General features: G+C 41.5%; 1 protein-coding gene across 4 annotated transcripts; it reads left to right on the top strand.

Annotated features, from left to right (window-relative positions):
- The first annotated feature begins 65 nt into the window (after nucleotides 1-65).
- On the top strand, nucleotides 66-27,705 carry LOC130297702 (uncharacterized). Of its 4 annotated transcripts, none has more exons than XM_056550469.1 (8): nucleotides 66-227; nucleotides 4,272-4,326; nucleotides 7,052-7,168; nucleotides 16,196-16,295; nucleotides 19,053-19,157; nucleotides 23,221-23,373; nucleotides 26,697-26,777; nucleotides 27,659-27,705. In XM_056550469.1, the coding sequence occupies exons 3-8, from the start codon at nucleotides 7,060-7,062 to the stop codon at nucleotides 27,687-27,689; spliced, it is 579 nt and encodes a 192-aa protein (XP_056406444.1). In that variant the 5' UTR covers nucleotides 66-227; nucleotides 4,272-4,326; nucleotides 7,052-7,059; the 3' UTR covers nucleotides 27,690-27,705. The 4 variants fall into 4 exon arrangements, with proteins under 4 accessions (XP_056406444.1, XP_056406443.1, XP_056406442.1 ...); XM_056550468.1 differs by having other exon boundaries at nucleotides 67-227; nucleotides 4,291-4,326; XM_056550467.1 differs by lacking the exon at nucleotides 4,272-4,326 and having other exon boundaries at nucleotides 68-227.
- The last annotated feature ends 137 nt before the right edge of the window (nucleotides 27,706-27,842 follow it).

Raw genomic sequence — 27,842 nt, 5'->3', positions numbered from 1 at the left:
TGCCATGCCCTCTCCCTGCCCCCGCTGATGTCTTCTCTCTCTGCTCACTCTTCTCTCAGCCCTCTTCTTTTCCCTGGCCATCCCATTCCCTCTCTCTGCACCAGCACTAACTATTCTCTGCACCTGCCTGCTGGACAGTTAAATCATACTTTACCACGAAGTTGGGTCGGCAGCAGGATGTTTCAAGGTCCTGGGCAATCTACGCAGCCCAAGAGTAACGCGTTTAGGTAATGAAATGGACGTCGCATACACTTGGATGGGGCATCTAGTACCGTCATGGTCAAGTATGATTTAACTGTCCAGGCTCTGCTGTTTTACTCTCAGACTGCGGAGATTGTTGGTATGAAGACATCCCCAAATTCCACTATAGTTTCAATTAACATATAAGAAACATGAGTACCATATGTGCCGTGAGCCTACGACTGTGCGAGTGAGGCACAGGAGGCGGTGGTGACTAGTGCCTGAGGTGGTGGGCGGTACTTAAGAGGCAGATGGGTGCTTTCTTTGAGTCCTAGATTATGTGATAGGCTCTATATTGTGACTAGTCAATGGAGCGCTGTGGTTCTTCACCGACCGCCACTGAGGTGCCCAAGATGGTGCCAGCAGGGCCGGTTCTGCCTATAGGCAAAATAGGCAGCTGCCTAGAGTGCCCTCTTGATGTGGGGGCCGCTCTGCACACTGCATGAAAGTCAGTAGGCCAGCATCCAAAGAACCTGTACCTCCCCTCCCGGTACTATAATTACATACGGAGGAAGATTGATACAGTGTGTCAACCTAGTAGTAAGGTAATTACAAGGAGGTTTGTTACAGTATGTCACCCTAGTAGTAAGGTAATTACAAGGTTTGTTACAGTGTGTCACCCTAGTAGGGTGGCGCGTGTCAAAGGGCGGAGCCAATGTGCAGGATTAAGGGGCGGCAAAATTAGCTTTCGCCTAGGGTGGCAAAAATCCTTGCACCAGCCCTGACGGTGCCAGCTCATGGAGAAGATTAAAGGGGTTATCCAAACATAGGTGATTTCCTCCAAAACAGCGCCACACCTGTTCTCAGGTTGTGTGTGGTATTACAAATCGGCTCCATTGACACTATTGGAACTGGGCTGCGATACCACACACAACCTGAGGACAAGGTGGTGCTGTTTTTGGAAGAATTGATTGCTTCTTACTTGATCTAGTATATTGTAATGTATTTCTTTGCCATCAGTTTATGCCTGATATGTGATAGAGAAGACAGCGGATCAGTGTCTCAGGTGTTATTTTCAACACATTCTGGTAATAAAGCAAAACCAAACAAATAAAGTCGCTGAATTTTTGGTTTCATATTTGCTTTTCTGCTGATTTCACAATAAAGTTGCTCATTGATAAGATCTCGGTCACTGCTCTAATGTCCTGTGTTTTCCAAAGGAAGTAACTGCGAAGTGACAAAGAGAGAACTGTATCCAGAAACTGTTCAAATAACAGGGACTTGGAACTCTTTCGTGATATCAGGGCACAAGGTAATGGGACTCATTCTTCAATAGTGTCCGAAGAATGACGCAAAAGAGACGGCATATCAACTCGTGTATGTTGAATAGCTACACCCACTGGCCACTTTATTAGGTCAACTTTGCTAGCCCCGGGTCAGACCCCTTTTGCCTTCCTTCTTGGTGGCATACTCAATGGACATGATGACATCACATAGTTCCTCCATATGGACATGATGACATCACACAGTCCCTCCATATGGACATGATGACATCACACAGTTCCCCCATATGGACATGATGACATCACACAGTTCCTCCATATGGACATGATGACATCACACAGTTCCTCCATATGGACATGATGACATCACACAGTTCTCTCCATAGGGACGTGATGACATCACACAGTTCCTCCATATGGACATGATGACATCACACAGTTCCTCCATATGGACATGATGACATCACACGGTTCTCTATATGGACATGATGACATCATACAGTTTCTCCATGTGGACATGATGACATCACACAGTTCTTCCATATGGACATGATGACATCACACAGTTCCTCCATATGGACATGATGATATCACACAGTTCCTCCACATAGACATGATGACATCACACAGTTCCTCCATGTGGACATGATGACATCACACAGTTCCTCCATATGGACATGATGACATCACACAGTTCCTCCATATGGACATGATGACATCACGCAGTTCCTCCATATGGACATGATGACATCACACAGTTCCTCCATATGGACATGATGACATCACACAGTTCCTCTATATGGACATGATGACATCACACAGTTCCTCCATATGGACATGATGACATCACACAGTTCCTCCATATGGAGATGATGACATCACACAGTTCCTCCATATGGACATGATGACATCACACAGTTCCTCCATATGGACATGATGACATCACACAGTTCCTTCATATGGACATGATGACATCACACAGTTCCTCCATATGGACATGATGACATCACACAGTTCCTCCATATGGACATGATGACATCACATAGTTCCTCCATGTGGACATGATGACATCACACAGTTCCTCCATATAGACATGATGACATCACACAGTTCTCCATAGGGACATGATGACATCACACAGTTCCTCTATATCGACATGATGACATCACACAGTTCCTCCATATGGACATGATGACATCACACTGTTCCTCCATATGGACATGATGACATCACACAGTTCCTCCATATGAACATGATGACATCACATAGTTCCTCCATGTGGACATGATGACATCACACAGTTCCTCCATATGGACATGATGACATCACACAGTTCTCCATAGGGACATGATGACATCACACAGTTCCTCCATATAGACATGAAGACATCACACAGTTCCTCCATATAGACATGATGACATCACACAGTTCCTCCATATAGACATGATGACATCACACAGTTCCTCCATATGGACATGATGACATCACACAGTTCCTCCATATGGACATGATGACATCACACAGTTCCTTCATATGGACATGATGACATCACACAGTTCCTCCATATGGACATGATGACATCACACAGTTCCTCCATATGGACATGATGACATCACACAGTTCCTCCATATGGACATGATGACATCACACAGTTCCTCCATATGGACATGATGACATCACACAGTTCCTCCATATGGACATGATGACATCACACAGTTCCTCCATATGGACATGATGACATCACACAGTTCCTCTATATGGACATGATGACATCACACAGTTCCTCCATATGGACATGATGACATCACACAGTTCCTCCATATGGACATGATGACATCACACAGTTCTCTCCATATCCTTTTGTATCTATAAATGTCACCAAAAACAATGTCCTTATATGTATATTGTTATTAACATCTTAAGGATGCAGGGCGTACCTGTACGCCCTACGCCCGTTCCCGGTATATAATGCAGGGTCACGCCGAGACCCCGCATCATACCGGGTCGGTCCCGGCGGCTAATGAAAGCCGGGACCCTGGGCTAATAGTGTGCGGCACTGATGGTTTTGGTCACTTTTTATATCATGAAAAAATGAATAAAAAGCGATCAAAAAGTCCAATCAATATAAAAATGGTACCGATAAAAACTTCAGATCACGGCGCAAAAAATTAGTCCTCATATCACCCCATATGAAGAAAAATAAAAAAGTTATAGGGGTCAGAAGATGACAATTTTAAACGTATAAATTTTCCTGCATGTAGTTATGATTTTTTTTAGAAGTAATAGAAAATCAAACCTATATAAGTAGGGGATCATGTTAAACGAATGGGCCTACAGAATAAAGATAAGATGTCATTTTTACCGAAAAATGTACTACGTAGAAACGGAAGCCCCCAAAATTTACAAAATGGCGTTTTTTCTTCAATTTTGTCACACAATGAATTAAATTTTACTCTTCACCGTGGATATTTTGGTAAAATGACTAATGTCACTGGAAAGTAGAATTGGTGGCGCAAAAATAAGCCATAATATGGAATTTTAGGTGCAAAATTGAAAGCGTTAAGATTTTTAGAAGGTGATGAGGTAAAAATGAAAATGCAAAAACTGAAAAACCCTGGGTCCTTAAGGGGTTAATAGTGACCAAGTGCATCAAGCGCAATCTACAAGAGATGAATTTGACATTTACTAATCTCTGTTTTTGGAAGGACATCAGTGATCGTGAAGATAACCGTGTCCTGATATTACATATACTTCACTGAACACTATTTGTATTTTTGTCCCTGGGTATATATTGCGTGAAATATTCAGTCAACGGTTTGATCTGCAGATACAGGACAAGGCGTTGGACCCATCCATGAAAGAGGTACTGTGATATTGTGTTGTTATCTACTATACTTTTATGTTAAAACATCATTTTAGCTTTCATGGGAATTTGATACAGAAATGTATATACTTCAGTTCGTTGAGTAGGAGGACCGATGTTATTACAGAGCGGATCCTACAATTGTCCTCAGTGTATACTTCTGCACATCCTTGTCCTGCGACTACTTGAAGTACGGCAATTGCGAGTAAAAGCAGAGATAAAATTTCAAGAGATAAGGAGGGACTGTTAATTCCTGAATTCCGAAACTATTTTCTGGCTGCGGAAATTTGTATTTTAATTTGAAATAAAAACTATGAATTTACACAATATCTTATTGACCTCTTGAGGGTATAATAATATTTTTGCATGTGTTAGATGGCGGCAGTTTTACCCAAGACTTATTTAAAACTAGGCTAATGGCTAAGCTTTTAATCAAACTTGGATTAAAGGGGTATTCCAGGATTTATTTTATTTGACTGTGCTACAGGGGCTTCAAAGTTAATGTAGTTCATAATATAGTGTCTGTACCTGTGTTTCATAGTGGTCTCACAATCTTTATGTGATTTTTCCCCCAAAGTTAATTTTTAACTGCATAAAAAATTGGTGTTGTCTCAGGTTTTCCCAGGTTGCAGTGCGGCCCGAGACATTAAAAGGGATATTCAAGGATTTTTTTTTATTTGACTATGCTACAGGGGCTGTAAAGTTAATGCAGTTAATAATATAGTGTCTGTACCTGTGTGTGACGGTTTTCTCACAATTCTTATGTGATTTTTCACCCCAATATTTATTATTAACAGCATACAAAATGACTGTTGTCTCAGATTTTTCCCAGGTTGCAATGCGGCCGAGACCTGACTCACTAGTCAGCTGATGACAGGGAGCCTGTCTGCTTCAATGGGTGGAGCGATCGCTTGGTGGGAGAGAGATCAATCTGCAACTAATGCAACAGCTGTAGGCACCCTGATTGAAAACCACAGGTCTTTTGAATGGATGCAGCTCATTTATGTTTCAATGGGTGGGGTGGCTGATGTATGGGAGGGAGGAAAATGGAATTATGGGATTTGTAGGCAAAAAAAGAAAACTCAAACAGGAAATACCAGTTCACAAAAAGCTATCCACAGTGTTATGATAATCTCACAACATGGCCATTTCGCACCAAGACAAGCGCGGTTCCTTCCTAAGAATGTCCATTGCTGTCTGCCGGTACGGACTAAAATCACCTTATGGTGGAGAACCCCTTTAAATCACTAGTCAGGTAGCATGGCAGTGCTTCAATGGGGGAATGGGGGGGGGGGGAGTGATCGCTAGATTGGAGAGAGATCATTCTGCAAGGAATTGTAGTCTTAAAACAGCTAGGGGCACCCTGGTTGGAAAACACTAGTCTATTGCATAGAAGGGAGCAAGGGTGTGTAAGTGATCTTACACTCACAAACAAGGAATTCTGGGACTTGTAGTCGAAGGGAAGGAACTCCAACAGGAAATAGACATTTCCCAAATAGATAACCACAGTGTTATGGTGGAATCACAGCATAGCCATTTACCCCAAAGACAAGCACGGATCCCTCCTAAGCATGTCCATTACTGTCTGGCAGGTAAATGCTAAAATTACCTTATGGTGGAGAACCACTTTAAGTGAATAAAGCTTGTCAGAGGGATGAATTAGGAGGAACACTTAAAGGGGTACTCTGCTGCTAGACATCTTATCCCCCAACCAAAGCATAGGGGATAATATTTCTGATTGCAGGGGTCCCGCCGCTGGGGCCCCCCACTATCTCCTGCAGCACCTGGCAGTCTAAACAAACGTCAGGTTCCTGGGGGTACTCTGGTGCTCCAGCGTTCTGAACATTTTGTTCAGAACGCTCGGAGCCAGAGGCCGTGTTCATGACGTCACAACTACACCCTTTGTGAAGTCACGTCACACCCCCTCCATTCATGTCAATAGGAGGGGGCGTGTCGGCCGACACGCCCCCTCCTACTGACATGAACGGAGGGGGCGTGACGTGACGTCACAATGGACGTAGTTGTGACGCCACGATCACCGCCTCCGGCTGAACGCTGGAGCACCGAAGTACCCCTTTAAAAGGTATTTTCAGGTAAAAATGCAGTCAGGGATTTGAGGTGCAGCCAAATATATTAATTTAGTACATAAAAGGGTAAAAAATTTCAAAGAAAAACTGAAAATAATATAAGAATAATAAATAGTAGAGAAGTGCAGCCACGCCGCCAGTAAGGGAGGGGCAGGATCTCTTTATAAGTCTCAGCGAAAATAGAAGCACCCGCAAAAACAATTCATCATATACAAACAAAGACAACTAAACGTTCTGCAGGCATCTAAATTACCAGAACAAACTGCATCGGGAAAAGTAACCAAAGCGTCCGCACGCTGCCAGAAGAGCAAGCGCTGCCTGTCAGTAAGAACGTTACAAAGTATACATGCAAGGATAATAGCTATCCTCATAGGACACCATCCGAAATGATCTTTATTGTATGTGCGTTTTTATTACTATTTATATAGCACTTTCTATTATCCAGAACTCAATACAAAAGGCATAATACTAAGAAACTGTCCTATAACGTTTACAAACTACATTAGGGCACAAAAAAACAAACGTGTTCGGTTGAGAAACAAAGGAGAATATTTTTGGGCACCATATGACGTGTTGTCAGCGATGCTCGATATGTCGGCATGGTAGATAAATATCGTTTCGCTTCTCGTTTCAAACAGATCTCAAGATGATGACAATCCTAGTGATCGGGCTCGTATATGATTTACTCCTCCATAGCCGAGCGGCTGGTGAACACATGGTGAAGGTTCAGATCTGCAAAGATGTCTTTGAGAAGGGTAAATTTTACATGACTATACCTGTTTATGTCTACACATACACTTACTGCCACTTTATTAGGTACACCTGCTTGTTAACATAAATAGCTAAGTAGCCAATCACATGGCAGCAACCTAATCCATTAAGACAACTAACCAAGCATAATGGGGAAGAAAGGGGATTTAAGTGATCTTGAACGTGGCATGGTTGTTGGTGCCAGATGGGCCGGTCTGAGGATTTCACGAATTGCTGATCTCCTGGGATTTTCACACACAACCATCTCTAGGGTTTACAGGGAATGGTCTGAAAAAGAAAATATATACAGCGTGGCCGTTGTGTGGAGGATAATAATTTTGATGTCAGAAGAGAATGGGCAAACTAGTTTGAGATGATATAGGGAAAAGTATCTCAAATAATAACACTCCAATGGCCTCCACAGTCACCAGATCTCATCCTATAGATCACCGCTGGGATGTGGGGGAATCGGAGATTCTCATCATGGATCGGACAAATGGAACTGTGTGATGTCATCATGTCTATATGGAGGAACTGTGTGATGTCATCATGTCTATATGGAGGAACTGTGTGATGTCATCATGTCCATATGGAGGAACTGTGTGATGTCATCATGTCCATATAGAGGAACTGTGTGATGTCATCATGTCCATATAGAGGAACTGTGTGATGTCATCATGTCCATATGGAGGAACTGTGTGATGTCATCATGTCTATATGGAGGAACTGTGTGATGTCATAATGTCCATATAGAGGAACTGTGTGATGTCATCATGTCCATATGGAAGAATTGTGTGATGTCATCATGTCCATATAGAGGAACTGTGTGATGTTATCATGTCCATATGGAGGGACTGTGTGATGTCATCATGTCTATATGGAGGAACTGTGTGCTGTCATCATGTCCATATGGAGGAACTGTGTGATGTCATGTCCATATAGAGGAACTGTGTGATGTCATCATGTCTATATAGAGGAACTGTGTGATGTCATCATGTCCATATGGAGGAACTGTGTGATGTCATCATGTCTATATGGAGGAACTGTGTGATGTCATCATGTCCATATAGAGGAACTGTGTGATGTCATCATGTCCATATGGAGGAACTGTGTGATGTCATCATGTCTATATGGAGGAACTGTGTGATGTCATCATGTCCATATAGAGGAACTGTGTGATGTCATCATGTCCATATGGAAGAACTGTGTGATGTCATCATGTCCATATAGAGGAACTGTGTGATGTCATCATGTCCATATGGAGGAACTGTGTGATGTCATCATGTCTATATGGAGGAACTGTGTGATGTCATCATGTCCATATGGAGGAACTGTGTGATGTCATCATGTCTATATGGAGGAACTGTGTGATGTCATCATGTCCATATAGAGGAACTGTGTGATGTCATCATGTCCATATGGAAGAACTGTGTGATGTCATCATGTCCATATAGAGGAACTGTGTGATGTCATCATGTCCATATAGAGGAACTGTGTGATGTCATCATGTCCATATAGAGGAACTGTGTGATGTCATCATGTCCATATAGAGGAACTGTGTGATGTCATCATGTCCATATAGAGGAACTGTGTGATGTCATCATGTCCATATGGAGGAACTGTGTGATGTTATCATGTCCATATGGAGGGACTGTGTGATGTCATCATGTCTATATGGAGGAACTGTGTGCTGTCATCATGTCCATATAGAGGAACTGTGTGATGTCATCATGTCCATATAGAGGAACTGTGTGATGTCATCATGTCCATATGGAGGAACTGTGTGATGTCATCATGTCCATATGGAGGGACTGTGTGATGTCATCATATCTATATGGAGGAACTGTGTAATGTCATCATGTCCATATGGAGGAACTGTGTGATGTCATCATGTCCATATGGAGGAACTGTGTGATGTCATCATGTCCATATAGAGGAACTGTGTGATGCCATCATGTCCATATGGAGGAACTGTGTGATGTCATCCTGTCCATATGGAAGAACTGTGTGATGTCATCATGTCCATATGGAGGAACTGTGTGATGTCATCATGTCTATATAGAGGAACTGTGTGATGTCATCATGTCCATATGGAGGAACTGTGTGATGTCATCATGTCCATATGGAGGAACTGTGTGATGTCATCATGTCCATAAGGAAAAACTGTGTGATGTCATCATGTCCATATGGAGAACTGTGTGATGTCATCATGTTTATATGGAGGAACTGTGTGATGTCATCATGACCATATGGAGAACTGTGTGATGTCATCATGTCCATGTGGAGGAACTGTGTGATGTCATCATTTCCATATGGAGGAACTGTGTGATGTCATAATGTCCATATGGAGAACTGTGTGATGTCATCATATCTATATGGAGGAACTGTGTGATGTCATCATGTCCATATGGAGGAACTGTGTGATCTCATCATGTCCATGTGGAGGAACTGTGTGATGTCATCATTTCCATATGGAGGAACTGTGTGATGTCATCATTTCCATATGGAAGAACTGTGTGATGTCATCATGTCCATATGGAGGAACTGTGTGATGTCATCATGTCCATATGGAAGAACTGTGTGATGTCATCATGTCCATATGGAAGAACTGTGTGATGTCATCATGTCCATATGGAGGAACTGTGTGATGTCATCATGTCCATATGGAGAAACTGTGTGATGTCATCATGTCTATATGGAGGAACTGTGTGATGTGATCATGTCTATATGGAGGAACTGTGTGATGTCATCATGTCCATATGGAGGAACTGTGTGATGTGATCATGTCCATATGGAAGAACTGTGTGATGTCATCATGTCCATGTGGAGGAACTGTGTGATGTCATCATGTCCATGTGGAGGAACTGTGTGATGTCATCATTTCCATATGAAGGAACTGTGTGATGTCATCATGTCCCTATGAAGGAACTGTGTGATGTCATCATGTCTATATGGAGGAACTGTGTGATGTCATCATGTCCATATGGAGGAACTGTGTGATGTCATCATGTCCATATGGAGGAACTGTGTGAGGTCATCATGTCCAAATGGAGGAACTGTGTGATGTCATCATGTCCATATGGAGGAACTGTGTGATGTCATCATGTCCATATGGAGAACTGTGTGATGCCATCATGTCTATATGGAGGAACTGTGTGATGTCATCATGTCCATATGGAGGAACTTGTGATGTCATCATGTCCATATGGAGGAACTGTGTGAGGTCATCATGTCCATATGGAGGAACTGTGTGATGTCATAATGTCCATATGGAGGAACTGTGTGATGTCATCATGTCCATGTGGAGGAACTGTGTGATGTCATCATGTCCATATGGAGAACTGTGTGATGCCATCATGTCCATATGGAGGAACTGTGTGATGTCATCATGTCTATATAGAGGAACTGTGTGATGTCATCATGTCCATATGGAGGAACTGTGTGATGTCATCATGTCCATATGGAGGAACTGTGTGATGTCATCATGTCCATAAGGAAAAACTGTGTGATGTCATCATGTCCATATGGAGAACTGTGTGATGTCATCATGTTTATATGGAGGAACTGTGTGATGTCATCATGACCATATGGAGAACTGTGTGATGTCATCATGTCCATGTGGAGGAACTGTGTGATGTCATCATTTCCATATGGAGGAACTGTGTGATGTCATCATGTCCATAAGGAAAAACTGTGTGATGTCATCATGTCCATATGGAGAACTGTGTGATGTCATCATGTTTATATGGAGGAACTGTGTGATGTCATCATGACCATATGGAGAACTGTGTGATGTCATCATGTCCATGTGGAGGAACTGTGTGATGTCATCATTTCCATATGGAGGAACTGTGTGATGTCATAATGTCCATATGGAGAACTGTGTGATGTCATCATATCTATATGGAGGAACTGTGTGATGTCATCATATCCATATGGAGGAACTGTGTGATCTCATCATGTCCATGTGGAGGAACTGTGTGATGTCATCATTTCCATATGGAGGAACTGTGTGATGTCATCATTTCCATATGGAAGAACTGTGTGATGTCATCATGTCCATATGGAGGAACTGTGTGATGTCATCATGTCCATATGGAAGAACTGTGTGATGTCATCATGTCCATATGGAAGAACTGTGTGATGTCATCATGTCCATATGGAGGAACTGTGTGATGTCATCATGTCCATATGGAGAAACTGTGTGATGTCATCATGTCTATATGGAGGAACTGTGTGATGTCATCATGTCTATATGGAGGAACTGTGTGATGTCATCATGTCCATATGGAGGAACTGTGTGATGTGATCATGTCCATATGGAAGAACTGTGTGATGTCATCATGTCCATGTGGAGGAACTGTGTGATGTCATCATGTCCATGTGGAGGAACTGTGTGATGTCATCATTTCCATATGAAGGAACTGTGTGATGTCATCATGTCCCTATGAAGGAACTGTGTGATGTCATCATGTCTATATGGAGGAACTGTGTGATGTCATCATGTCCATATGGAGGAACTGTGTGATGTCATCATGTCCATATGGAGGAACTGTGTGAGGTCATCATGTCCAAATGGAGGAACTGTGTGATGTCATCATGTCCATATGGAGGAACTGTGTGATGTCATCATGTCCATATGGAGAACTGTGTGATGCCATCATGTCTATATGGAGGAACTGTGTGATGTCATCATGTCCATATGGAGGAACTTGTGATGTCATCATGTCCATATGGAGGAACTGTGTGAGGTCATCATGTCCATATGGAGGAACTGTGTGATGTCATAATGTCCATATGGAGGAACTGTGTGATGTCATCATGTCCATGTGGAGGAACTGTGTGATGTCATCATGTCCATATGGAGAACTGTGTGATGCCATCATGTCTATATGGAGGAACTGTGTGATGTCATCATGTCCATATGGAGGAACTTGTGATGTCATCATGTCCATATGGAGGAACTGTGTGAGGTCATCATGTCCATATGGAGGAACTGTGTGATGTCATCATGTCCACATGGAGAACTGTGTGATGCCATCATGTCTATATGGAGGAACTGTGTGATGTCATCATGTCCATATGGAGGAACTGTGCGATGTCATCATGTCCATATGGAGGAACTGTGTGAGGTCATCATGTCCATATGGAGGAACTGTGATGTCATCATGTTCATATGGAGGAACTGTGTGATGTCATCATGTCCATATGGAGGAACTGTGTGAGGTCATGTCCATATGGAGGAACTGTGTGATGTCATAATGTCCATATGAAGGAACTGTGTGATGTCATCATGTCCATATGAAGGAACTGTGTGATGTCATCATGTCCATATGGAGAACTGTGTGATGCCATCATGTCTATATGGAGGAACTGTGTGATGTCATCATGTCCATATGGAGGAACTGTTTGATGTCATCATGTCCATATGAAGGAATTGTGTGATGTCATCATGTCCATATGGAAGAACAGTGTGATGTCATCATGTCTATATGGAGGAACTGTGTGATGTCATCATGTCCATATGGAGGAACTGTGTGATGTCATCATGTCCATATGGAGGAACTGTGTGATGTCATCATGTCCGTATGGAGGAACTGTGTGAGGTCATCATGTCCGTATGGAGGAACTGTGTGATGTCATAATGTCCATATGGAGGAACTGTGTGATTTCATCATGATGTCCATATGGAGGAACTGTGTGATGTCATCATGTCCATATGGAGAACTGTGTGATGCCATCATGTCTATATGGAGGAACTGTGTGATGTCATCATGTCCATATGGAGGAACTGTGTGATGTCATCATGTCCATGTGGAGGAACTGTGTGATGTCATCATTTCCATATGGAGGAACTGTGTGATGTCATCATGTCCATATGGAGGAACTGTGTGATGTCATCATGTCCATATGGAAGAACTGTGTGATGTCATCATGTCCATATGGAAGAACTGTGTGATGTCATCATGTCCATATGGAGGAACTGTGTGATGTCATCATGTCCATATGGAGAAACTGTGTGATGTCATCATGTCTATATGGAGGAACTGTGTGATGTGATCATGTCTATATGGAGGAACTGTGTGATGTCATCATGTCCATATGGAGGAACTGTGTGATGTCATCATGTCCATATGGAGGAACTGTGTGATGTCATCATGTCCATATGGAGAACTGTGTGATGCCATCATGTCTATATGGAGGAACTGTGTGATGTCATCATGTCCATATGGAGGAACTTGTGATGTCATCATGTCCATATGGAGGAACTGTGTGAGGTCATCATGTCCATATGGAGGAACTGTGTGATGTCATAATGTCCATATGGAGGAACTGTGTGATGTCATCATGTCTATATGGAGGAACTGTGTGATGTCATCATGTCCATATGGAGAACTGTGTGATGCCATCATGTCTATATGGAGGAACTGTGTGATGTCATCATGTCCATATGGAAGAACTGTGTGTTGTCATCATGTCCATATGGAGGAACTGTGTGATGTCATCATGTCCATATGGAGGAACTGTGTGATGTCATCATGTCTATATGGAGGAACTGTGTGATGTGATCATGTCTATATGGAGGAACTGTGTGATGTGATCATGTCTATATGGAGGAACTGTGTGATGTGATCATGTCTATATGGAGGAACTGTGTGATGTCATCATGTCCATATGGGGGAACTGTGTGATGTCATCATGTCCATATGGAGGAACTGTGTGATGTCATCATGTCTATATGGAGGAACTGTGTGATGTGATCATGTCTATATGGAGGAACTGTGTGATGTGATCATGTCTATATGGAGGAACTGTGTGATGTCATCATGTCCATATGGGGGAACTGTGTGATGTCATCATGTCCATATGGAGGAACTGTGTGATGTCATCATGTCCATATAGAGGAACTGTGTGATGTCATAATGTCCATATGGAGGAACTGTGTGATTTCATCATGATGTCCATATGGAGGAACTGTGTGATGTCATCATGTCCATATGGAGAACTGTGTGATGCCATCATGTCTATATGGAGGAACTGTGTGATGTCATCATGTCCATATGGAGGAACTGTGTGATGTCATCATGTCCATGTGGAGGAACTGTGTGATGTCATCATTTCCATATGGAGGAACTGTGTGATGTCATCATTTCCATATGGAGGAACTGTGTGATGTCATCATGTCCATATGGAGGAACTGTGTGATGTCATCATGTCCATATGGAAGAACTGTGTGATGTCATCATGTCCATATGGAAGAACTGTGTGATGTCATCATGTCCATATGGAGGAACTGTGTGATGTCATCATGTCCATATGGAGAAACTGTGTGATGTCATCATGTCTATATGGAGGAACTGTGTGATGTGATCATGTCTATATGGAGGAACTGTGTGATGTCATCATGTTCATATGGAGAACTGTGTGATGTCATCATGTCCATATGGAGGAACTGTGTGATGTGATCATGTCCATATGGAAGAACTGTGTGATGTCATCATGTCCATGTGGAGGAACTGTGTGATGTCATCATGTCCATGTGGAGGAACTGTGTGATGTCATCATTTCCATGTGGAGGAACTGTGTGATGTCATCATTTCCATGTGGAGGAACTGTTTGATGTCATCATGTCCATATGAAGGAACTGTGTGATGTCATTATGTCTATATGGAGGAACTGTGTGATGTCATGATGTCCATATGGAGGAACTGTGTGATGTCATCATTTCCATGTGGAGGAACTGTGTGATGTCATCATGTCCCTATGAAGGAACTGTGTGATGTCATCATGTCTATATGGAGGAACTGTGTGATGTCATCATGTCCATATGGAGGAACTGTGTGATGTCATCATGTCCATATGGAGGAACTGTGTGAGGTCATCATGTCCATATGGAGGAACTGTGTGATGTCATCATGTCCATATGGAGGAACTGTGTGATGTCATCATGTCCATATGGAGGAACTGTGTGATGTCATCATGTCCATATGGAGAACTGTGTGATGCCATCATGTCTATATGGAGGAACTGTGTGATGTCATCATGTCCATATGGAGGAACTTGTGATGTCATCATGTCCATATGGAGGAACTGTGTGAGGTCATCATGTCCATATGGAGGAACTGTGTGATGTCATAATGTCCATATGGAGGAACTGTGTGATGTCATCATGTCCATATGGAGAACTGTGTGATGCCATCATGTCTATATGGAGGAACTGTGTGATGTCATCATGTCCATATGGAAGAACTGTGTGTTGTCATCATGTCCATATGGAGGAACTGTGTGATGTCATCATGTCCATATGGAGGAACTGTGTGATGTCATCATGTCTATATGGAGGAACTGTGTGATGTGATCATGTCTATATGGAGGAACTGTGTGATGTCATCATGTCTATATGGAGGAACTGTGTGATGTAATCATGTCTATATGGAGGAACTGTGTGATGTCATCATGTCCATATGGAGGAACTGTGTGATGTCATCATGTCCATATGGAGGAACTGTGTGATGTCATCATGTCCATATAGAGGAACTGTGTGATGTCATCATGTCCATATGGAGGAACTGTGTGATGTCATCATGTCCATATGGAGGAACTGTGTGATGTCATCATGTCCATATGGAGGAACTGTGTGATGTCATCATGACCATATGGAGGAACTGTGTGATGTCATCATGTCCATATGGAGGAACTGAGAGAGACCCCTCCAGCCCCCCCACCCCCACTCCCACTCAAAAAAAAAATTGCTGGGGAGTTCTTTTTAGATATTGTGATTTTGTGGTAAAATGAGTTATTGCAATATACAATTGGTGACTTATAAAAAAAAAAAAAAACAAGCCTCATATGGGTCTGTAGGTGGAAGAAAATGGAAAGCGTTAAGGCGCGGAGGAAAAAGTTAACTTGCTAAAACAAAAAATCGCTTCGTCCTTAAGGGGTTTAATGAGTTTAGACGATGCGCAGTATTAGTTATATATTCACCCATGTATGTTCCTGAAATGACTGTCTCTTCTTTATATACATTAAAGCTATTGCGGATTCTCTGAATGAAATTGAGGAGTCGGAGCTGAGGGATCACTTTACAGAAGAGAAGAATGGGAAAGGAAATGGCAAAACAAAGTCAAATGAGTAAGTATATAATATATGTAATATAGCAGATAATGGTATGTAATATATTGGTATGTAATATATGTAATATAGCACATAATGGTATATAATATATGTAATATAGCACATAATGGTATATAATATATGTAATATAGCAGATAATGGTATATAATATATGTAATATAGCACATAATGGTATGTAATATAGCAAATAATGGTATATAATACATGTGATATAGCACATAATGGTATATAATATATGTAATATAGCAAATAATGGTATATAATACATGTAATATAGCAGATAATGGTGTATAATACATGTAATATAGCACATAATGGTATATAATACATGTAATATAGCAGATAATGGTATATAACACATGTTATATAGCAGATAATGGTATATAATACATGTAATATAGCACATAATGGTATATAATACATGTAATATAGCAGATAATGGTATATAATATATGTAATATAGCAGATAATGGTATATAATATATGTAATATAGCAGATAATGGTGTATAATACATGTAATATAGCAGATAATGGTATATAATATATGTAATATAGCAGATAATGGTATATAATATATGTAATATAGCAGATAATGGTATATAATACATGTAATATAGCACATAATGGTATGTAATACATGTAATATAGCAGATAATGGTATGTAATATATGTAATATAGCACATAATGGTGTATAATACATGTAATTTAGCAGATAATGGTATATAATATATGTAATATGGCAGATAAGGGTATGTAATATATGCAATATAGCAGATAATGGTATGTAATATAATGGTATGTTATATATGTAATATAGCAGATAATGTTATGTAATATATGTAATATAGCAGATATTGGTATATAATATATGTAGTATAGTATATAATGGTATATTATACTATACTATTACCAAATAATATCTCCACACCAAGACCACTATAACACCACAATACTATTACCAAATAATACCGCCACAACATGCCAACCAAATGATGTCCAAATAACAACACCACACTAATAACAAATAATACAGCCCCACCATGACACCACATAGTGTCCAAATAAGGACACCATACTGTTACTAAATAATACCACCCCAACGTGACTGAATAACACTACCATACTGTTACCAAATATTACCGCCACATCACGACGTCTAAAAAGTCACAGAATAACAGAATCATATTGTTATCAAATAAAACTCCATGACCACTGGATAGTGTCCGAATAACACCACCATACTGTAACCATATTATACCTCCACACCATGACCATCAAAAAGTGACTGACTAACACTACCATACTGTCACCAAATTATAATGCCACACCATGACCAACAGATACTTACTGGATAACACTGCCATGCTGTTACCACCCATTAGTTACTGAATAACACCGCCATGCTGTTACCAAATAATACTGCCATACCACAACCACCAGATAGTTACTGAATAACACCACCATACTGTTACCAAATTATAATGCCACACCACGACCACCCATTTCTTGCTGAATAACATTGCCATGCTGTTACCAAATAATACTGCCACACCACGACCACCCATTACTTGCTGAATAACACTGCCATGCTGTTACCAAATAATACTGCCATACCACAACCACCAGATAGTTACTGAATAACACCACCATACTGTTACCAAATTATAATGCCACACCACGACCAACCATTAGTTACTGAATAACACCGCCATGCTGTTACCAAATAATACTGCCATACCACAACCACCAGATAGTTACTGAATAACACCACCATACTGTTATCAAATATTACTGCCACACCACGACCACCCATTAGTTACTGAATAACACCGCCATGCTGTTACCAAATAATACTGCCACACCACGACCACCCATTACTTGCTGAATAACACTGCCATGCTGTTACCAAATAATACTGCCATACCACAACCACCAGATAGTTACTGAATAACACCACCATACTGTTACCAAATTATAATGCCACACCATGACCACCCATTAGTTACTGAATAACACCGCCATGCTGTTACCAAATAATACTGCCATACCACAACCACCAGATAGTTACTGAATAACACCACCATACTGTTATCAAATATTACTGCCACACCACGACCACCCATTAGTTACTGAATAACACCGCCATGCTGTTACCAAATATTACTGCCACACCATGACACCACATAGTGTCCGAATAACACCATCATACCGTCACTATATAATAGTGAGGGAGGGAGAGTGGGAGGGAGAGTGGGACGGCCGTCATGCCCCCTCCCATAGACAAGAATGGAGGGGGCGTGGCGTGACATCACGAGGGGATGGGCATCACGCAACGGAGTACCCCTTTAATGCTAAATAGTGATACATAGGTATTTTTCTGCATTAAAGGGGTACTCCACTGCTCAGCGTTTGGAACAAACTGTTCCGAACGCTGGAGCTGGCGCCAGGAGCTTGTGACCTCATAGCCCCGCCCCCTCATGGCGTCATGCTCCGCCACCTTAAGGCAAGTCTATGGGAGGGGGTGTGACAGCTGTCACGCCCCCTCCCGTAGACTTGCATTGAGGGGCGGGGCGTGACATAAGGGGGGCGGGGCTATGACGTCACAAGCTCCTGGCACCGACTCCAGCGTTCAAAACAGTTTGCTCCAAATGCTGAGTAGCGGAGTACCCCTTTAAATGACTGTAGTGTCAGATTGGATATGAGAAACTGTAGTGTTGTGATGTCCTCACCAGAAATCTCTTTTTGTGTTCAGCCTGTCAGTCACCAATGTGGAGCTGGAAGTTTTACCAGGAATTCAGATATTAAACAACAGCATAGAAATAACATTTCCCATCCAAATCAACTATGGAGACAAAATGTAAGTACAGTCCCTGTTAGCATTCTATATAAGTAATAGTCCACAAACAGAGACGGGACTAACCGCTTGATGTCTGAGGACTGTTCTGTATCTGTGATTGCTGCTGGAATAAAGAAGTTTGTCTGACATCGACTGATGAGTGCCGTGACATTTTGTTCTGTAGAGAACGTATATATATATTAAAGGGGTACTCCCCTGGAAAACTTTTTTTTAAATCAACTGGTGCCAGAAAGTTAAACAGATTTGTAAATTACTTCTATTAAAAAATCTTATCTTAATCCTTTCAGTACTTATCAGCTGCTGTATGCGCCAGAGAAAGTTCTTTTCTTTTTTGAATTTCCTTTCTTTCTGACCACAGTGCTCTCTGCTGACACCTCTGACCATTTTAGGAACTGTTCAGAGCAGGATAGGTTTGTTATGGGGATTTGCTCCTTCTCTGGACAGTTCCTTAAACGGACAGAGGTGTCAGCAGAGAGCACTGGGGTCAGACAGAAAATAAATTCACAAAATAAAATAACTTCCTGTGGAGCATACAGCAGCTGATACCCTTATGCCTAACCCTATCTTATATGAAGAATAGCCTTATACCTATCCCTATCTTATATGATGAATAGTCTTATGCCTATCCCTATCTTATATGAAGGATAGCCTTATACCTATCCCTATCTTATATGAAGGATAGCCTTATGCCTATCCCTATCTTATATGAAGAATAGCCTTATACCTATTCCTATCTTATATGAAGGACAGCCTTATACCTATCCCTATCTTATATGAAGGATAGCCTTATACCTATCCCTATCTTATATGAAGGACAGCCTTATACCTATCCCTATCTTATATGAAGGATAGCCTTATACCTATCCCTATCTTATATGAAGAATAGTCTTATACCTATCACTATCTTATATGAAGGGTAGCTTATACCTATCCCTATCTTATGTGAAGAATAGCCTTATACCTATCCCTATCTTATATGAAGGATAGCCTTATGCCTATCTCTATCTTATATGAAGGGTAGCCTTATACCTATCCCTATCTTATTTGAAGGATAGCCTTATGTCTATCCCTATCTTTTATGAAGGATAGCCTTATGTCTATCCCTATCTTATATGAAGGATAGCCTTATACCTATCCCTATCTTATTTGAAGGATAGCCTTATGTCTATCCCTATCTTTTATGAAGGATAGCCTTATGTCTATCCCTATCTTATATGAAGGATAGCCTTATACCTATCCCTATCTTATATGAAGGATAGCCTTATACCTATCCCTATCTTATATGAAGGATAGCCTTATACCTATCCCTATCTTATATGAAAGATAGCCTTATACCTATCCCTATCTTATATGAAGGGTAGCCTTATACCTATCCCTATCTTATATGAAGGATAGCCTTATGTCTATCCCTATCTTTTATGAAGGATAGCCTTATGTCTATCCCTATCTTATATGAAGGATAGCCTTATGCCTATCTTATATGAAGGATAGCCTTAAGCCTATCCCTATCTTATATGAAGGATAGCCTTATGCCTATCCCTATCTTATATGAAGGATAACCTTATGCCTATCCCTATCTTATATGAAGGATAGCCTTATGCCTATCCCTATCTTATATGAAGGATAGCCTTATGCCTATCCCTATCTTATATGAAGGATAGTCTTATGCCTATCTCTATCTTATATGAAGAATATCCTTATGCCTATCCCTATCTTATATGAAGGATAGCCTTATGCCTATCTTATATAAAGGATAGCCTTATTTCTATCTCTATCTTATATGAAGGATAGCCTTATGCCTATCCCTATCTTATATCAAGGATAGCCTTATGCCTATCCCTATCTTATATAAAGGATAGCCTTATTTCTATCCCTATCTTATATGAAGGATAGCGTTATGCCTATCCCTATCTTATATGAAGAATAGCCTTATGTGTATCCCAATCTTATATGAAGGATAGCCTTATGCCTATCCCTATCTTATATGAAAGATAGCCTTATACCTATCCCTATCTTATATGAAGGGTAGCCTTATACCTATCCCTATCTTATATGAAGGATAGCCTTATGTCTATCCCTATCTTATATGAAGGATAGCCTTATGCCTATCCCTATCTTATATGAAGGATAGCCTTATGCCTATCCCTATCTTATATGAAGGATAGCCTTATGCCTATCCCTATCTTATATGAAGGATAACCTTATGCCTATCCCTATCTTATATGAAGGATAGCCTTATGCCTATCCCTATCTTATATGAAGGATAGCCTTATGCCTATCCCTATCTTATATGAAGGATAGTCTTATGCCTATCTCTATCTTATATGAAGAATATCCTTATGCCTATGCCTATCCCTATCTTATATGAAGGATAGCCTTATGCCTATCTTATATAAAGGATAGCCTTATTTCTATCCCTATCTTATATGAAGGATAGCCTTATGCCTATCCCTATCTTATATGAAGAATAGCCTTATGTGTATCCCAATCTTATATGAAGGATAGCCTTATGCCTATCCCTATCTTATATAAAGGATAGTCTTATGCCTATCCCTATTTTATATGAAGGATAGCCTTATGTCTATCCCTATCTTATATGAAGGATAGCCTTATACCTATCCCTATCTCATATGAAGGATAACCTTATGCCTATTCCTATCTTATATGAAGGATAGCCTTATGCATATACCTGTCTTATATGAAGGAAAGCCTTATGTCTATCCCTATCTTATATGAAGGATAGCCTTATACCTATCCCTATCTCATATGAAGGATAACCTTATGCCTATTCCTATCTTATATGAAGGATAGTCTTATGCCTATTCCTATCTTATATGAAGGATAACCTTATGCTTATCCCTATCTTATATGAAGGATAGTCTTATGTATATCCCTATCTTATATGAAGGATAGCCTTATGCATATACCTGTCTTATATGAAGGAAAGCCTTATGTCTATCCCTATCTTATATGAAGGATAGCCTTATGCTTATTATCCCATGCATGCCTGACCTCCTTCATTGTATCTGCAGCTACCACTTCAGCAGGAAGGCTATTCCATGCATCCACTACTCTCTCAGAAAATTGATACTTCCTATTTCCTAATATTACTGCACAAACCTTTCCCCTCTAATGTAACACTATGATTTTCTCCTATATAAATATCTTCTCCTCCTTTACCGTGTTGATTCCCTTTATGTATATAAAAGTTTCTATCATATTCGTCTTTCTTCTAAACTATACATGTTGAGGTCCTTACCAGGATAGCTTAAGGGACCTTAACATGGAAGAAAGCCGAGACAGAGGAGATATGATGGAGACTTTTATATACATTAAGGGAATCAACATGTATATATGTATAGATATATGTGTGTGTGTGTATATATATATATATATATATATATATATGTTCCAGTATAACTTCCGAATGGCTGGAGATATTAAATTGGTACACGTGTTAAGTGTATGTCAAATAAAAATATAGTAGATTTTAGGACTGTCTCCGTAGTAGAGAATAGAGTGATCAGCAGATGTACCGGACTGTAAGCCTATGGGACGTCTTCTATCACATTACTTTAAGGCTAAGTTTCCACTTTTTTTCTGGCAGTTTTTGGAATATTGCCACTGCAGTTTTTGAGCCAAAGCCAGAAGTGTATTCAAAAGGAATAGGACATATAAAGGAAGGACCTATACTTCTCCTCCCTTATGGATCCACTTCTGACTTTGGCTCAAAAACTGCAATGGAAACTTGGCCTTAGGCTGTGAAGATTGCCCGGGAGTTTTAAACATCCTGTCGCCCGACCAATGTCATGGTAAAGTATAATTTAACTGTCTGGGAGGCAAGTGCAGAGAACAGCTAGTGTGGGGGTAGGGAAAGGGGGACAGGCAGGTGACAGAGGATTTTTTTGTGAGCTGAGGGAAGCGTGAGGGAGGTGAGAACACATTGATATTGAAGCCCCCAGTATTGGCCGTGTTTCTGAAGAAAAAATAAAGTTATAAGAAAAGAGAAACTATTATTTTAGCAGATTGTACAGGTGACAGGTGGTGCATTTTGTTTCTTTAGGTTCTACCAGAAGGGAAGGAAATGGATACAGAATGATTATGTCTTCTTGGATATGGACATAGTCACAATCCTGCAGCTCAATGTGAAAAGGGATAAAATAGTGTATTCCTTGCAGGATTGTGACGTCTTTGTAAGAAGTCGTGACACCAATCAGTAAGTATTATATACAAGACAAACAGAATCTGCATTACTATATAAAACAACCAAAACTGCATTACGACTGATCATTTTATTGATCAGAAAAACCTATATTTAAAGCGTACCTGCCAGATCCCACAAAAAATAAAATGTATATGTTACTCAGTACCTAATCCTGACCATGTACATCTAATGTTTATGCCTCTGGGGGAAGGGGGCGTGTCCCTACCATGTGGTGGTGAGAGGTGATTGGTGTGTAGTAGGAGGGGTTGAATAGTAAACTAGCAATATTTGCAGATGATACTAAACTCTGTAAAGCGGTAAACACGATAGAGGACAGTGCACTGTTACAAATGGATCTGGATAGTTTGGGGGTTTGGGCTGAGAAGTGGCAGATGAGGTTCAACACTGATAAATGTAAGGTAATGCATATGGGGGGGAAATCGGGGACGGAGTTATATATTAAATGGGAGCACACTTGGGGAAACTGACGCGAAAAGGACTTAGGTGTCTTAGTTAATAGTAAACTTAGCTGTAGTGACCAGTGTTGGGCAGCTACTGCATCAATATGTGCTGCATCAATAGGGGCATAGATGCCCATGACAAGGAAATAATTCTACCGCTGTACAAATCACTAGTCAGTACTGGTCAGACCACACATGGAATACTGTGTACAGTGCTGGTCAGACCACACATGGAATACTGTGTACAGTACTGGTCAGACCACACATAGAATACTGTGTACAGTACTGGTCAGACCACACATAGAATACTGTGTACAGTACTGGTCAGACCACACATAGAATACTGTGTACAGTACTGGTCAGACCACACATGGAATACTGTGTACAGTGCTGGTCAGACCACACATGGAATACTGTGTACAGTACTGGTCAGACCACACATAGAATACCGTGTACAGTACTGGTCAGACCACACATAGAATACTGTGTACAGTACTGGTCAGACCAAACATAGAATACTGTGTACAGTACTGGTCAGACCACACATAGAATACTGTGCACAGTACTGGTCAGACCACACATAGAATACTGTGTACAGTACTGGTCAGACCACACATAGAATACTGTGTACAGTACTGGTCAGACCACACATAGAATACTGTGTACAGTACTGGTCAGACCACACATAGAATACTGTGCACAGTACTGATCAGACCACACATAGAATACTGTGTACAGTACTGGGCACCAGTGTACAAGAAAGATATAGTGGAGCTGGAGAGGGTTCAAAGACGGGCAACCAGAGTAATACGGGGAATGGGAGGACTACAGTACCCAGAAAGATTATCAGAATTAGGGTTATTTAGTTTAGAAAAAAGAAGGCTTTGGGGAGACCTAATAACTATGTATAAATATATCAGGGGACCGTACAGATATCTCTCCCATGATCTATTTATACCCAGGACTGTATCTATAACAAGGGGGCATCCTCTACGTTTAGAGGAAAGAAGGTTTCTACACAAGCACAGACGGGGATTCTTTACTGTAAGAGCAGTGAAACTGTGGAATTCTCTGCCTGAGGAGGTGGTCATGGTGAACTCTGTAATAGAATTTAAAAGGGGTCTGGATGCATTTTTGGAGAATAATAACATTGCTGGTTATGTATATTAGATATTTAGGGACAGAACGTTGATCCAGAGATTTATTCTGATGCCATATTTGGAGTCGGGAAGGAATTTTTACCTCTAGTATGAGGGTTTTTTGCCTCCTCTGGATCAACTCAGTAGGGACTCATTAGGGATATAGGTTGAACTAGATGGACTCTGGTCTTTTTTCAACCTTACAAACTATGTTACCATGTGGTGGTGGGAGGTGATTGGTGTGTGGTGGGAGGGGGCTCCCTTGTGGTGGTGGGAGGGGGCGTGTCCCACCCTTTTGGTGGTGGAAGGTGATTGGTGTGTGGTGGGAGGGAGCATGTCCCTCTTTGTGGTGGTGGAAGGTGATTGGTGTGTGGTGGGAGGGAGCATGTCCCTCTTTGTGGTGGTGGGAGGTGATTGGTATGTGGTGGAAGGGGGCCTGTTCCTACCATGTGGTGGTGGGAGGTGATTGGTGTGTGGTGGGAGGGGGGTGTCCCTACCATGTGCTGGTGGAAGATGATTGGTGCGTCTGCTCATGCCTGATGTTGCTGCAGGACTGGTTAGTGTCCCAGTAGGTATGGGGACCCCTAGTGGTGGAATTTTCTAAATATTCAAAAAAAATGTAAACTACCATATTACAAAAGGTCTTATTTTTTATCAGCAACAAGATATAAAAAGTTTTTGGATCTGGCAGTGCCCATTTAATATTTTTAAAGTCAAAGTGTAAGAAAAGGACAGTTTAAAGGGGTACTCGGCCCCTAGACATCTTATCACCTATCCAAACGATAGGGGATAAGATGTCTGATCACAGGGGTCCCCAGCGGCGGGAACCCCGCGATCAGACATCTTATCCCCTATCTCTGGCTGCGGGACCCCAGACATCCAGTGCACGAAACGAACTTCGCTCCATGCCAAATGATTGGCGATGGAGGGCAGTGGCGCGTGACGTCACAGCCAAGCCCCACTCATGAAGTCACGGCTACGCCCCCTCAATGTATGACTATAGGAGGGGGCATGACCGGAAGCTAGTGACATCACGGCCACGCCCCCTCAATGCAAGTCTATGGGAGGGGGCGTGGCCGTGACATCACAAGCTTCCGGCGCTGCACCCGACGCTCTAAACGAATGCCGGGTGCAGCAGGGAGATTGCGGGGGTCCCCATCGGTGGGACACCTGCGATCAGACATCTTATATTTGTCTGATTGAGGGGGATCCAACCGCTGGGACGTCCCCATCATCTCCTGCCAGTGCCCCAGCTCTCCCCATGTGATTGTCGATACGAAGTGATAGTCGATACATCTCCTCCATGCATCTCTATAGGAGAACCAGAGATACCTGAGGGCAGCGCTTCGGCTCCCCCATAGAGATACATGGAGGAAATTGTGGGGGCGTTCTAGCAGTTGGACCTCTGACAATCAGACACTTATCCACTATCCTTTGCATAGGGGATAAATTGGACTACTCCATTAATGGCAATGACTGTTTTTTGGTATTTTCATGGAACTTATTGGTGGATCCCACTTCCTGTTTCATCAAAAGATTATTAGTGTGTAGGAGCACTATTACTGTCTGGGTCATAAAAAGGGGCAAAGTTATTGTTTGGGGACCACTGTAAATTTCTGGGGTAACAAGGGTGGCATTATTACCACTTGGCACACTATGGATGGGAAAGGGGAGCGAGTATGTTAAAAAAAAAGTGAGGATGGCGCCTAAGATATTTGTACAACAAATTCTACAGAGACAGATCATGGTTCTTAGAAGTTGTCACAGCGTTCCGGGACAAATGGAGAAGGAAAGCGAATCAGAAAAGCAGCCTCCAGTGAGTCACCAGACGTAATTATATTCACTTCTACATTCTGCGGAATGCTTATATAAATCTTGATATGGTTTCCATAGCGGTGTATTATTTAGGCCCGAGAGCAGATCACATGTTCTGCCAACCAGTTAGAGAACCCATTTGCCAATATAGCCTGTGCAAATCTATTGCTGAACTCTCAGGCACATTAAAGGGTGTTTTTACGAGTGGAAAAGAGGGGGATTAAAGAGTACATTTCATGATCTTGTTAAATTTTATAATCCTCCCAGTTCACTACCCCCATAATGATAAACCACCCCCTGCCTTTATTTTTATTATTTGTTAGTTTTCTACCTTGATATTGCTCTGTAATTTGGGCTCAGTCAGATTCACAGACAGGGAAGGGGCGTTCCCCAGCAGGTGTGACATCATCTGAAGCCATCCAGGGGAGAACTTCCTCCCTCACTCTGCTACACACAGCCCAGAGCAGTTCAGTGTGAGATGAGTTATGATTGGCTAAGGCTGCACACACACACACCCTCAGCACTCCAGACAGTATTTCCTGATTTTGGACTTCGGACAGGCCAGCAGGAATCCAAAGTCTGTGCAAGAGATGGGGGGAAATGTGCTCTGGACAAGTAGGGAGACACCTCGTGGCAGCTTTTTTTAAACAAAAAGAAAACTTAATTTTTTTTTAAACAAAGTACATTAGAAAGATTTTTTTTAATTACCATAAGGAGTGAAAAAGCATGAGAGTGCCGATTTAAGTCTAGGGATGGGGGTTGGGAGGCCAGCATTTGTATAATTTGAACCCTAGGGTACCAAAAATAACTTGCCCCAGTCCTGCTAGCCACTGGGCCTCACAGTAGGTTAATACTTCCCTTTCTGTACATTTCACCTTTCAGTAGTCACAGACAGGATTACCCTGAAGGATAATACCTCTATTATAAACCTGGGGGCAGATAATACAGGATGCAATACTGATAGAAGGTTGGTGACAAGGGCAACTCACCTTCTCCATCTCTACACATTGAACCCAGCACAGGTTAGAGGGGTTGACCAGCCAAAAGAAACTTGTCAAGGTAGAAA

This window comes from Hyla sarda, chromosome 13 (assembly GCF_029499605.1).
Source record: "Hyla sarda isolate aHylSar1 chromosome 13, aHylSar1.hap1, whole genome shotgun sequence".
NCBI lineage: Eukaryota > Metazoa > Chordata > Amphibia > Anura > Hylidae > Hyla > Hyla sarda.
The sequence above is the reverse complement of the archived record's forward strand: the minus strand, read 5'-3'. Positions and strand labels throughout refer to the sequence as shown.